We start from the raw sequence: 14,706 nt of genomic DNA on the forward strand, positions 1-14,706 counted from the left end.
GCGCAGCAAGGCCATCTCATTACTTTGCCTGATTTGCTATTTGTGAAAGAGCAGGGCACTGAATTAAAGCAAAATCCAACATGAGCAGGCAGGTAAAGTGGAGTAATGGCCTGGAATGCACATGAAAGCTGATTCTGTAACGGTCAACAACCATACAGCCTTGTGTGGTTGAGGATTCACCTAGGTGGGAAATTGGTTGTTAGTTACATTCCAGTTCTCATTCTGAAAGTCCTTTCCTTCTCTGTTTTTTTTTTTTTTTTAAATCAGTGTACAATTATTAAATGGGTATTCTGAGGCTATGAGTTCTGATTTTAAACCAAACTAAAATCTGGATGTGCATATACTCAAAAGCAGAAAAGCATTCCTGCAGATGGCCCGGCCCAGCCCATCTACTTTTCTCAATGGCTCTTAACAGCTGGTCTACTTTTAAGTTTCATTTTTCTAATTAACAGGACAAAAAGCTCAACATCAAAAGAGTGAATGTAACAAGAAGTGGTATCAGAAACAAGAGAGCAAAGAAAAACAAATCCAACCACCAAATTCACCATTAATGCTGTTTAAAAATCTAAAAATGATTAAAAATCATTGTAAAAGTAACAGGAATTAAGTTTTTAACTCCCTTTCCCTCTCCTGTCCCTGTAATGAAAACTGGTTTTTACAGCAGAATTAAAAACATTCAATAAAAATAACTGTCTTTAAGTTTTAAAATTAGAGATTCATAAAACAATAGTGATAAACTACATCCATGATGTACTTTATGAGACCATTAATACATGCCTTAGGCAGCTGAAGTCCTCCAGCCTTTGGCCTTGTGCCTCACAACATACCCAAAGTAAATATTAATGGCCTCATAAAAACACACCCTACAATGACTTATAGTTTAAACAAACATACTTGTCTTTCTCTTTTCCTCCTCCAAATATTGGATGCAGTAAAACTCCGCCAGTCTTCAGTTCATATACCACTATTTGGTCTAGCTCCTAAAAAGTACAATATATAAAAATGTATATATTGTTAAGCAGAAGAGGCTAATTAGTGGGCTTTCCAGTGTTCTATAAAGTGATCATTTCTTAACCTCAGAGATCAGACCTGAACAACAAGTGAAATGTATTTGAAGTAATTTTACTAATTTGTTTAAGAAAAAAAATCATAATCAATATTTTAGCACCAGAGAGCTAGCAATATTTACAGGATTACAATGAAGAACAGATGTTCATCATCCAGGCAAACAGAAATAAAGCAGTAGAACTGAATAACAGAGCTAAAGTTTAATATTCAGTTGATAACATATCAGAGGAACTTTGCTTTTTCACTTTGCTAGAGCATAAACTTCCTCTGATCCCCTGATGAGTAAAAGCAAGGGACTTCACCAACATCTGGGAGTGAGAGGTGATTTTGTTTCCAAGGCAGATTGGTTTTGCGTTTCCACTAAGAATAATCTATCACCTGTGATTACTACTAGCACAAGGAACATAGGAATTGCCATACTGGACCAGTCCATCTAGTCTTGCATGCTGTCTCTGAAAGTACATAGTACCAGCTACTTCAGAAAGAGATACAAGAAAACTAGAATTAACATCTTCAGGGAAATTTTCTTTCTAGCCCCCATTAATTAGAGGTTGGCTTATCCCCTAAAGTCCAAGGGTTCATAACCATTTCAAAAACTCTTGGTTGAACTTGTGTACTATTATTAGGCACATATATTTTGCTTTACAACTTCAGAGCTTTTTGCAAACATGATTATTCAACATGAAACAGTAATGAGTATTGAGAAGGAGCTGCGAAAGAGAGAGAGTTAAACATGGGTAAATGAGTTATGTGAGAAGTGATTCCTTCTCTCCAAAAATTTAACTACTAAGGCCAGTCTCACCATGAGCTCTATCTAGGCAGAACCCTGTGCAGAACTTACTGCATAACCAAAATCTAATATTTCTACCTGTAAAGATGCTAAGGCAGTTTTGAGGAAACATGGTCAGACTATTTAGTCCATAACAAATCCTAATGTCCGCCTTGATTCATCTTAGCACCCTGGATTCACACTGGCCAACTTCTACATTTTTGTGCTGCCCCAGGATGCATCATTCAGTGAAGTCAAAGCTATCAACCTGGATCCCTCTGGGATTATGGAGGCAGCCCACAGGATAGCAAGTCAATGGCATTTTTATTATGAAGTACACTTTTAGAAGTTGGTGGTATATTATTTTAGACGCTTTGGTCTAAAACACAAGTATTTTGCAAAACACAGGCTATAACACAAAACCAAAGACATTTTATTAACTTAATTTTACAGCCTAAGAGCTACATTCACAAAAGGATTTAGGCACCTAATTGCTACTTTAGGCACCTGAATCCCAGAACTAGGCCCCACTGGGATTCACAAACCCACCACTCAGCTACCACTGAACCCTGTCAGTTCCAGAACTCACTCAACACCTAAGTTTTTGTAGTAAAAGCTCCTTAAGTGCTTCTGTTTCTGCCTCTGTGCTCTTCAGCTGCAGTCTCAGTGTCCAGACACCGCACTGTGATAAATGAAGCGTGGGAAGATAGGTGTTCCTCTGCTTCACTTGCCTGCAGAGTTTGATCCAGCAAGCAGGTTCACAGCTCTCCTACCGGATCAGGGATCTTAATGAAAAAGTCATTGGGCGCGAAAGAGAGAGAGAAGGAAAATGATTCTATAGCCTGGTTAGAGCACTCACTTAAGAGGTGGGAAACCTAGGATCCAATCCCGCTGCTCCAATGACTTTTTTATTTATCTACGCACAGTGGAACAGCTTCAACAGGAGAAACTCTGGGAGCCCCACATCAGAATATCCCCTAGCCCAGTGGTTAGGGCACTCACCTGAGAGGTGGCAGATCCCTGTTCAAAGCCTTTCTCCCAATCAGGTACTTGAACCTGGGGTCTCCCATATCACAGGTTAGTACCTAGCCACTGGGCTACAAGTTAAAAGGAAGATCCTCCCACCTCCTCCTCCTCCCTATGCTGCTTCTTGCAAAAATGGTGTAGATGCCTAATGTCAAGAGGGTTTGCACAGATGGAGGCGCCTCCCTCCAGGCTGGATTTAGGTGCCAAACTCCCAAAAGGGGGGAGGGAGGGGAAGTCTTAAGACACACCCCTCTCCTTGGCATCTTCCATTGGCTAGCTTAGGCGGTGAGCTGCATAGTGTGTGACTTTTGTGAATCCCATTCTTAGGTGCCTATCCCTCTCCATTCATTGTACAGGAAGCTTGAATGCCTAATTCAGGCTTTGTGGATCCCAGTGATTTTCTAAGAACCTGAAGTTAAGCATGGTAACACTCAGCACTGCCATGCCTAAGTTCCTTTATGAATCTAGCCTTAAAAGAATAACAGACAAATATTTTGCAAAATGATGCTATATGCAGGGCCGGCTCCAGGCACCAACAAAGGAAGCAGGTGCTTGGGGCGGCCAATGGAAAGGGACGGCACATCCGGGTCTTCGGCAGCAATTCAGCGGCGGGTCCCTCTCAGAGCAAAGGACCCACTGCCGAATTGCCACTGAAGAATGAAGCAGCGCAGTAGAGCGGCTGCCGAAGTGCCACCGATCGCGGCTTTATTTATTTTTCCGCTTCACCGCTTGGGGCGGCAAAAAAGCCGGAGCCAGCCCTGACTCTATGATAAGTTACCAGAGCCCCTATTGGATCACCGCCATAGTTCAAGGAGAGATCCAGTGGTAGCTCTGACACCACAGAATGATGAAGCAGATTCAAGTAATATACCTGTATCTGAGTTACAATATCAATATCTGAGGTTTAAAAATCACATTCTTCTTTTCTTCCTTGTTACTGGGCAAAAGACCCAAAGCAGAGGAAACTGTCTATAAAGGGGAAGCAACGACAATGACTGTGCACAAAGTAAACAGATTAAGAAAAATATTTTGCTTCTAGATTTCTTCCATTAGGTATTTCACTTGCAACAACAGGAGATAAAAGTGTTCTGTCAGAAGTATGATTTAACCTGACAGTGTCCCTTTAAATTGTAATTCAAAACTGTATTATTTGGTTTCTACCTTACCTTATCTTGATATTAAAATGTATGCATGCTTTACAAGAACAAACTTCTTTTGTCTCATTACCTTCTTAATCCAGTGGCGATATTCATTGACACCAAAGGTTTTTTTCATCCAAAGGCCATAAATATAGCCAGAGATTCCCTTCAGCACCCACTCATCTGACCTGCAATAAGAAACAACTATGAACTCTGTCTCCTTGACTTGCAGGGTATTTTGAACTAGCCAAGGGCAGCTCATGCTTCACTAAAGCACACATTTCAGCAGGTTATATAACTTCTCAAGTCTAAGTCAATAGGAGCCTGATGAGCTGTGAACCGATTTATGTGATATTCATTGATTCACAGATTCCAAAGCCAGAAGGGACATCATGATCATCTAGTCTGTTCTCCTGTATAATACAGACCACACAGTACTTCCTTAAAATAATTCCTAGAGAATATCTTTAGTTTTGCCACCCCAACCATCTCATGCTTGGGTAGATGACTTTGAGAAGTGCATTCTGAGGAGGGATATGAATCTACAGAAGGAAGCTGTTTGGTGAACAATACCATCAGTTCCAAGCACAAGAGTGGCACAGAAGGCTGCAAAGATGTGAGTGGGAGAAAGAGCACAAAAGGGGCCCTTGTAAGGTGCACTAAGGCCTTGTCTTTACCAGGAATTTGCCCCAATTACAGCTATTAGTGACCAGTCGAGTCTTCAGCACAGCTAAGATACATCAGGACAAATAGTTCAGAGTAGCTTTGCCTAGTCTACATAGGAGTTTCAACTGGTGCCACTAAACCAGTGGCAGGCCACTGATGGCTGAAATCTACAGTAGACAGAACTTTACATGAATGTTAACAGGCTGATGGACAGGTGGGTAAGAATAGAAAGAAACTGCAAGAGATTTTTGATGGCTAGAGTTGTACAGTTATGAAGGTGAGGCACTCCCCCATCCTAGTAAACTTGCCCAGTCAATCCCATTCTCTTTGCTCCCAGACTTCTCCCTCCCCCTGCCAGCTCCCAGGCCCAGTATCCACCCTCACCAGGCTCCTTGTCATAATCTACTAGTTCTCCCACTCTACAAGTACCCTGTTATTCCTTCTGAAATCCAGTCAGGCTGCTTCCTCCTCCACACTGCCTGGGTGGCAGCAGATGGCAATATTGAGAGCACAAAAGAGAGTCTCCGTGCCATCAGTTCTAGTGCCACGTACCACAGCAGCCTGCAGTAGCCGGGAGCAACAATCACTGGGAAAGTCATGATCAGCCCCTGCAGCTCTAATGTAGGTGGAATCTTCAGAAAATGTACCTGCCAAACTCTAAGAATATGTGCATAGTGTAATTTTTCAAAGGTTTATAACTTAGCCAAATTTGGGCACATTTTCACGGGAACAGCAAAAGGCACATCCTTCGAACAAAGGCAATCCCTCTGCCAAATTTCAAGTCTTTGCTCCAAAGCATAGAGGCACTACAGCTTCTCAACAAAACAGCTGTAAGAATTTTTTTAGCATGGGGGAAAAAAAATATTTTAACTAAGCTATTTTTCTTAAAACTTTCAAATTCAACCTGAGGCAGAGAGCCGACATGGAAAATTTCAGCCCAAATAGTTAAGATTTGGCAAAATGATATTCAACTTTATAAAAAAAAAATCTTAATGGAAAGCGTTGGGTAACTTTAACTAAAGGCAGCACTAATAGCTCTGCCTATAACATGAGATTAATCTTCTTTGTGCATATCTAAATGCCCAGAACCACTGTCTTCCATACCCGTGAGATACTTTTTCTCCTCAACAGATTAACCTATTCCAGAATCAGAACTCACAGCCCTGATCAGCTTGCATGGGTCCAACAGCTACAGGTCTCAAAAGTCTAGTTAGGACCCTTCATTCATCATTTTTTCCATAGAACCCTTAAATTTTTTTTTATGGACTATTATAATCAACCTCTAATGTCAGATTCTGATCTAAGATTTAGTTCTTTTACTCACTTTGCCCTACCTTATTTGACAACGACTGCATACATTAGGTTATATAATTTCAGTAATTAGTAGCTGGTGGGAACAATGTTTTTTCTTTAATTTCTCTTTCAGTGGGAAACCAAACAATTTCTCTTGAATTCTTATTCACTGATGATCCTAACGATTTGTATTATTTCTTCTAAGGATACTGTTTCGCCTACCGTTAGGGTAAAATGCAACATGCAAATTATACTTCCAAAATATCCTATTACCATTTTGTATATAGTACTGTTTTATGGTACTCACCAGGACATTCTGGATATAAAACAGCCAAAAAATTGCTGAGCCAGAGCTTGAGCTAAGTATCTCCTTGTCAGTGGAGTCTCATCTATAATCATTGCACTGTGTAAAAGATTTGTGCTAGATCAAAACAAAAAAAGAACATAAGCACAATCTACAAGAGAAGGAAACACAATCAAAACAAAATACGAGATGTGATACTATCATCTGGGAATCTTTCACTGTTTTGCCATGCAGAACTTAATTTCTATTTTTCTTCTAAATAACCTAAAGATAGACTCTTTAAATAACCTAAAGATCTCCAGCTGTTTTCACATGCATAAAATGCTTCTGTCCCAAATGCAGAACTAATGCTAGTTTGCTTTTTATGTTTTATCTGGTGAAACTCTATGGATACATGGCATCTTTTTCCAGCTGAAGAAATGTAACAAATTGTCATAAACTTCAGTAAGACAGCTGCACTTTATTTAACACAACCTTAAATGTTTTATGTGACAGCAATTCTGATTACAGAAAGCAAAATGCAGCCTTGCAAATGCTGGGTTTTGTTTTGCTATTTTAAATATAAATGTCTTTGTAAAAAGTAGGAAACTAGAAACTTACGTTAAAAGATAGCAGTATGGCCAAAGGCCAATATTTTAAAACTTGGGTGCCTTAAGTCAGGCTATGAAGCCAATATGAGTTGTGGACATTCCACACCTTTGCAAATCAAGCCCTTATTTAAGTGCCTAACTTTAGGCACCCAACTTAGAAATTTTTGGCCCTAATCTTCTCATCACCAGAAAAGGGATGCAGTCTAGGGTTCTCTCTCAGCACAAATTTTTAGACATATGAGTGCCATAAATACTAACCTAAAAATACTCATAGAAGCATAAGCAGCTACTTCAACATATGCTTCATCTACAAAAACAGTCTTGAAACAGGAGTAAGGGTAGCGACAGGTAAGAATCTCCTCATAGAATTCAAAGACCTCATGAAGGTATGACGTGGTGTGTTTGAGCAATGGGAGAAGCTGTGGTAAACAAAAATGAGTCACCTAAAAAAAAAAAAAATTAATTTAACAGGAAACTTAACAATATTTAAATATATAAATATCAAATTTTAACATTACATAACATTGAAAACAAAGAAAAAAAAAGTCAAAAGAAAAACAGTGCTGTCCCTATGTAAGAGGCCACTGCAATGTAACAGAAACCAACATTTGTACAGCTGTGGTAATAGGTATCATGGAAGGAAAGGACACAGTGATGCCAATCTTAATTGTGAGAGCTGCAACAGAAAAATAATTTATTTGAAAGGTATTGTATAACGAGTCAAGGTACACAGGTATGCAGTACTAAACTTTTAAAGTTAGCCCATTCACCAGTGTGCATTACAGGTCAACATACAGAGACTATTTTGGACCAGGAGATTGGGAAGCATTACAAAGGATGTCTACCATTCAAAGGCATAACTTTTTTTTTAAATCCATCAGTGACCTTGTTGAACACTATCTTCCTTTACGCAATAATGCATTATTTTATATTGGACAGAAGCAAGTGAATCAAATGTCGCTATTGTTATTTAGTTTCAACCACATCATATCCTCATCCCAGTAAGTACCTTTTTGTTACTGTTATTTCCCCAAAGGTTACTGTGCAATTGGTAACAAGGGACCTAATTATTAAGAATTATGACAGGTCTAACACCACTGATTTCTGTGAAGTAACATCAGCCATGAGAGTCTTTGGATCAATGTCATTGGTAGCCGTCAAACCATTAAAACACTGCAGAAATGCCATTTTTGTTTCTTTATCACTGGATTTTTCAGATCACTTCCACTAATTTTTATAATGGATATTATATTTCCCACCAGATTTTTTGAAAAGTTAATGTATTCCTGTGAAAGATACCAGACTGTCAGTACTGGAGACTAAAGTCTTCAATTTTTCCACAGATCAAATACAGCATAGACATCAGTAGTGTAGGTTTGCCATCAATACCCCCACCATGCTTGAACTCCAACCAAGAGGGACATAGATGGGCCACTTCCTGGGGTGAAAAGGTAGTTTAATTTGCCTGCCTAGTTCATCTTCAGTCTCTCTGAGAATATAGACAAGAGTATAAATCATAATGGCTCATTTTGTGGACATGGACAACACAACAGGCCACAATGAAAGAGACTCTTGCTACCAATTTATTTACATAAGCTACTGAACTATGTGGTAACAACTTGTAGTCACTATGAGCACTGGCTTGTATTTAAATCTATTGGAAAAGGTATCCTTTTACCAATCCCAACTAATCTAGTTCCCTGACTTCTACCTAGAGTTTTATTTCAGAGATACAAAACATTACCAGGATTTATAAAGGTAACACTAGATCAGTATCATCCCATAATTGTACTAGCAGAGACTGGTATGTTAATCATATATCTTTCTTGGACTGATACTTGCTGGATCTAGCTATAGGCACTAAAATGAAATAAAGTTACCAGTTCTCTAAAAAGGAGAGTCCTCTGAAGATTATTACCTCATGCATGTATGGATCAACAAGGATTTCAAAGGGTCCTATGGCCAGAGAGATGTTAGAAGCCGCAGTTGGAATAGTCAGCAAGTAATGAAAGGTCTTCTTTCTCATATCATGGGTATATATTGTTTCCACCAAATCTCCATTTGAAACAGCCACCATTGCAGCATCTACTGTATATTCTAGTTTCCATGTGCACAGTTCAGAGTATGAATCAACACAAGGAAACCAAAACCTAGGAAAAAGATTAGGATGTTAAAAAAGAAAAGAATAAGAAAACACTACATACTTTTCTTTTTTATGACAAGTTTTTCCTCTCCAATTCCAGGCTATATATATTCCTAAATACTTTGGTACTTGGCATGCAGGCAACCCCACTCTATATCTCTCACTATGCACCAACTTCACACAAGTCTGCCAGCAGTGGAAGCTTCTTTGCTACTGTTTCCCATTAAATTATGCCATGCAGACTTTAGAAATCTCCAGTGGTTCATTTTGTGCCAGACTGTGTTGAATTCACTCCAAACAGAAGTTTGAGATTAAATAACTGACATTTTCCACAAGAAACTAAATTAGAAAACCATGGAATTATTACTACGAGTATTTCCAATATGCTGAGATTCTGTAAGATACTCAAGATACGTTATGCAATATAACATTTGAAGATTAAGATTCTTACCTTGTAGAATTTTGATATCCACAAGAAAAGACATGGGCCCCTCTCTCTGCCATGCTACCTTCTACATTAGGCACCACAAAATGAAGGCCTCCCTTTGGCTGGTCCAGAGAAAAATTTATGTGCACCTTTAGGACTTTTAACTCTACAGCAGTAAGAAAGCAACCATGTGTTTAGTGTGTGTATGAAAGCAATTCATATAACATTTATTTTACAGGAAACATTCACAGGGCTCAATCTTGCAAGGTACTGTGTGCCCTCAACTCTCATTAACTTCAGGGGGAGTGGAGAACATTCAGCAACTCACACAACTGGGCCATTTAAAGCTTAAATATTGTAATGTACCATCAAGCTATCAAACTATTTTCTATATTAAAAATTTTATATTAAGCAAAACCTTCACTTGTGGTTCCTTTTCACCTTCCAACGCCCCAATACTAAAACATCTTTACCAGGGCTTTGGAGCTAGTAAATACAGTAAGTGTCAACTATTAAAGGACACCATCATTGCAGAAGCTTAATCTAGGAAAGATTGATGTAAATACATCCCAGAAAATATAAATTAACTGTTATACTGTTCCAGCACAGTTATTCCAGTCTACACATAAATCTATATTTCTCCTTCACAATATGTATCAGACCACCCACCCACAAAAATAAAATAAAATAAAACCTCCCACAATGTGACAGTCAAAAGAGAAATGTAACTTTAAAAATAGATGAAGATATGAAAATACACATATCCTTACAAAAATATGCCTAATTGGCTCCCATATACCTTGATTTAGTTTACAAAAATAATTTTAACATGCAAGATATTTGGCTTTCACCAATAGACTTAAAAAATAGAACTCACTAGAGAGGGGTAACTGAACCATTTTCTTAACTATCACAAGGAAACCTCGAAGCCATGAGTCAGAACGCCCTTTCGAATTATCCTTGTGAAAATGGATAGCGTCGGAAGACTGACATTGACAGGTAAAGCATTACCCCAAAAGCCTGTGCATTTAAGGCAAAAGGGCTATTTTTAAAAGCTCTTGTGATGATGTGTGGTCCATATCCACAAAAGTACTTGGGTGCCTAAACCCAAGAATAAGTACTGCTCCCTCAATTGCTCCTGTTGAAGCTGTTCCATTTTGGATAAATAATCAGAGTCATTGAATAAGAGGTAGAAAGAGAGAGAACAGTTCTGCCTTTTCTAATGATTCTAATGCCTGGTGTTTAGGGCATCCACCTGGGAGGTGGGAGACCCAGGTACTAGTCCCCCTGCTCCTGTGATTATTTATCCAAAGAAGAACAGCTTTAACAGAACATCTCACAGCTCAGTGGTTAGAGCAATCTCCTGAGATGTATGGGAGACCCTTGTTCAAATCCTCTACCACCTCAGGCAGAGGGAAGAATTCAACCTGGGTCTTCCACATCCCAGGTGAGTTTCTAACCACTGGACTAAAAGTTATAAAGGTGGGCATCACCACCATCTCTTCCTCCTCTTCCTCTCATTTTGCATTTAGCAAGGCAGGTGCTTAACTCATTCTCAGAAAAAAACAGCTTAGGCACCTAAATTCATAGATTCCAAGGCCAGAAGGGATCATTGTGATCATCTAGTCAGACCTCCTGTATAATATGGGCCATAGAACTTCCCCAAAATAATTCCTAGAGCAGATCTTTTAGAAAAACATCCCATCTGGATTTAAAAATTGTCTGTGATGAAGAATCCACTGCAATCCTGGGTAAATTGTTCCAATGGTTAATTACCCTCGCTGTTAAAAATGTATGCCTTATTTCCAGTTTCAATTTGTCTAGCTTCAGCTTCCAGCCATTGGATCATGTTAGACCTTTTTCTGCTAGACTGAAGACCCCATTATTAAATATTTGTTCCCCAGGTAGATACTTACAGACCCTAATCAAGTCATCCCTTAACCTTCTCTTTGTTAAGCTAAATAGATCGAACACTTTCAATCTATCACTAGAAGGCATGTTTTTTAATCTCTTACTAATTCTTATGGCTCTTCTCATGAATAAAATATCAAGTTAGGTTGACAGGATCTATTTTACGGAAACCCATGTACATTTGCATTAATTACATTACCCTCCTTTAATTCTTTATTAATCGAGTCCTGTGTCAGCTGCTCCATTATCTTGCCTGGGATGGATGTCAGGCTGACAGATCTATGATTACCTGGGTCAGCCCCTTTTCCCTTTTTTAAATTGGTACAAAATTAGATTTCTTCCAGTCTTCTGGAACTTCCCCAGTGCTCCAAGACATATTGAAAACCAACATTAACAGTCCAGTGAGCTCCTTGGCTAGCTCTTTTAAAACACATGGACCTGCTGATTTAAAAATGTCTAACTTGAATAGCTTCTGTTTAACGTTCTCTAGAGATGAGGGTGGAATGGAAAGAGTGTTACCATCACCATATGATGAGACTATATCATGTTTTTTCCACATATACAGAAGAAAAATATTTATTGAACAGTTCTGCCTTTTCCACATTATTATTGATAATTCTACCATTTCCATCTAGTAGAGGACCAATAGCACTGTCAGGATTCTTTTTGTTCCTAATATATTTTAAAAACTCCTTTTTGTTGTCCTTATCCCTGATGGCCATAGATTTCTCCTTATGTCCTTTTGTTTCCCTTACCAATTTTTTTACAATTGCTAACTTCTTATTTATATTCACTACTATCAACTTCCCCTTTCCTTAGTTTGTTACACTTTAAAAAAACAAAAAAAGCCTAAGCCATCTGATATCAGTAGAGGAGTTCCTGGTTTTGAATTGCAAGCAGATATGCATCTCCCCTGTAGCCCATGTTAAGTTGTCCAACACCATGCGGCACTGAGCGCTGGAACACCCAAGTCCCTTTGTGAATCTGGGCTGTTTATTCTTTCCAAAAAGGTGTTGGTGGGGGTTTTTTGTGGGGAAGGGGAAAGAGTCATTCTAATTAAATCTATAGAATTTAATATATTATTTATGTTTACTTAAATCTAATGTCTTTCAATATAAAATGCCCTGGCTATCAAATCTGCAGTACCTTAATTTAAGTATCAATATGGTCTCTACACTTTACCATCAACGTGTTTCCACAGCTCCGAAGGAACCTTAATGCAGAGTTCTCCATTTCCAGCATCTGGGTCCACAGCACTGACCGCAGCAGCATAAGCATTGGAAAAATAGTTGAGATTTCTCCTACAAGAAAGTAAAACCCATTTCAACTCTTAAAATGCACATTCAAATATGGTATCAGCGCAACTTTTAAGATTATGCTCTCTGATTGCTTTGTCTCTTGTTATAGTAGTGATTTATATCATTCTTGATAGGATTAGCATTAAACAGAGAAATTTAGACATATAACAAATTGAGAAGTATCGAACAACAATACTGCTTCTTGGAAAAATCAGGCTTATAAACATTTACTAACAAGTATGCAAAACACAGAAACAAAAAAATGTCTATTCTTAAAAGAATCTGAACATATGTTATGTAAAAAATAATCTGACAACGCACTTACTGGCATATGTGAATATCTAAAGTCAATATGTTGAACCATGTGAAAAGTATGTTTTTAAGACCAGAATTTTCAAAAGCAGGAACCTACAGTTAGGCTCCAAACTAATATTTAGGCATCTAAATAAGTCACATAACTGTTCCCAGTGACTTTAATGAGAGTTACAGGGTGCTCTGCATTTTGAAAATAAATTCACTCAATATTAAATATTACTAAATATTGTTGTAGAAATCTAATTTTAGGTACCATTTTGGAAAATATCAGCCTACATGTATACAGTGCTCTCAGAAACCCGATTTAAAAATCTAATTCTCACCAACAGGGAGGAATTGGTTGCGAATATGAAAGTGGAAGGAAATTTGGGTGAAAGTGATCATGATAGATTTCGTGAATCTAAGGAAAGGAAGGAGTGAAAGCAGCAAAATAAGGACAATGGACTTTAAAAAAGCAGATATTAAACTCCGAACTGAAGAAAATCTAAGGGAAAAAACTGTTCAAGAGAGCTGAGTTTCTCAAGGAAACAATATTAAAGGCACAACTGAAAACTATCCCAATGATAAGGAAAGGTAGGTAGAGGCCAATATGGCTCCATCAAGAGCTCTTTAATGATCTGAAAATTAAAAAGAAATCCTACAAAAAGTGGAAACATGGACAAATTGCTAAAGAGGTGTAAAAAATAATAGCACAAGCATGTAGAGACATTCTCAGAAAGGCTAAATCACAAAATGAGTTACATGTAGCATAAGACATAAGGCAATAGGAAGAGGTTCTTTAAATACATTAGGAACAAGAGAAAGAAAGGATAGTGTAGGTCAGTGGATCTCAATCTTTCCAGACTACTGTACCCCTTTCAGGAGTCTGATATGTCTTGCGTACCCCAAGTTTCACCTCACATAAAAACCTGCTTGCTTACAAAATCAGACATAAAAGTACAGAAGTGTCACAGCACACTATTACTGAAAAATTGCTTACTTTCTCATTTTGTCTGTATGAAATTTTAGTTTGTACTGACTTTGCTAGTGCTTTTTATGTAACTTGTTGTAAAAATAGGCAAATATAGATGAGCTGATGTATCCCCTGGAAGATCTCTGTCTACCTCCAGGGATACACGTACCCCTGGTTGAGAACCACTGGTGTAGGTCTCCTACTTAGCAGGGAAGGAGAGCTAATAACTGATGACATCAAGAAAGCTGAGGTGTTTAACACCTATTTTGCTTCAGACTTCACTAAAAATTAACACAATTACTATTAACAACAAGGAGAAGGAACTAAAGACAAAATAGGGAAAGAACAGGTTAAAGAACATTAATTAGATGTATTCAAGTCTGCGTGGCCTGATGAAATTCAGTCTTGGGTACTTAAGGAACTAAGCTGAAGCAACATTGGTATCTTTGAGAATTCATGGTAGTTGGGTGAGGTCCCGGAGGACTGGAGAAGGGCAAACATAGTACCTATCTTTTAAAAAGGGAACAAAAAGGATCCGGGGAATTATAGATCAGTCAGCCTAACTTTGATACCTGGAAAGATACTTGAACAAATTATTAAACAATCAATTTGTAAGCATTTAGAAGATTAAAAATAGAGTATCAGGAATAGCCAGCATGGATTTGTCAAGAACAAATCATGCCAAACCAACCTTATTTCCTTCTTTGACAGGGTTACTGGTTTAGTGGCTGGGGGAAAGTAGTAGACATGATATATCTTACAGAAGTGTTGGGAGCATAAGCTTTTGTGGGTAAGAACCTCACTT

The 14,706-nt window shown here is 38.2% G+C and overlaps 1 protein-coding gene across 3 annotated transcripts in view; it reads right to left on the reverse strand.

Moving 5' to 3' along the window:
• Positions 1-14,706, reverse strand: part of TAF2 (TATA-box binding protein associated factor 2) — a 95,757-nt gene that overhangs the window by 62,831 nt on the left and 18,220 nt on the right. For 2 of the 3 annotated variants that reach the window (XM_034763521.1, XM_034763520.1), the window contains exons 4-10: positions 12,519-12,637; positions 9,450-9,591; positions 8,774-9,005; positions 7,114-7,298; positions 6,269-6,382; positions 4,091-4,190; positions 895-980 (exon numbers count right to left, since the gene is read on the reverse strand). In XM_034763521.1, coding sequence (XP_034619412.1) covers positions 895-980; positions 4,091-4,190; positions 6,269-6,382; positions 7,114-7,298; positions 8,774-9,005; positions 9,450-9,591; positions 12,519-12,637 — 978 coding nt within the window. Of the gene's footprint in view, positions 1-894; positions 981-4,090; positions 4,191-6,268; positions 6,383-7,113; positions 7,299-8,773; positions 9,006-9,449; positions 9,592-12,482; positions 12,638-14,706 lie in introns of those variants that run through there. The other variant, XM_034763522.1, reaches the window with a different exon arrangement.

Source organism: Trachemys scripta, chromosome 2, assembly GCF_013100865.1.
Source record: "Trachemys scripta elegans isolate TJP31775 chromosome 2, CAS_Tse_1.0, whole genome shotgun sequence".
NCBI classification, from domain to species: domain Eukaryota; kingdom Metazoa; phylum Chordata; order Testudines; family Emydidae; genus Trachemys; species Trachemys scripta.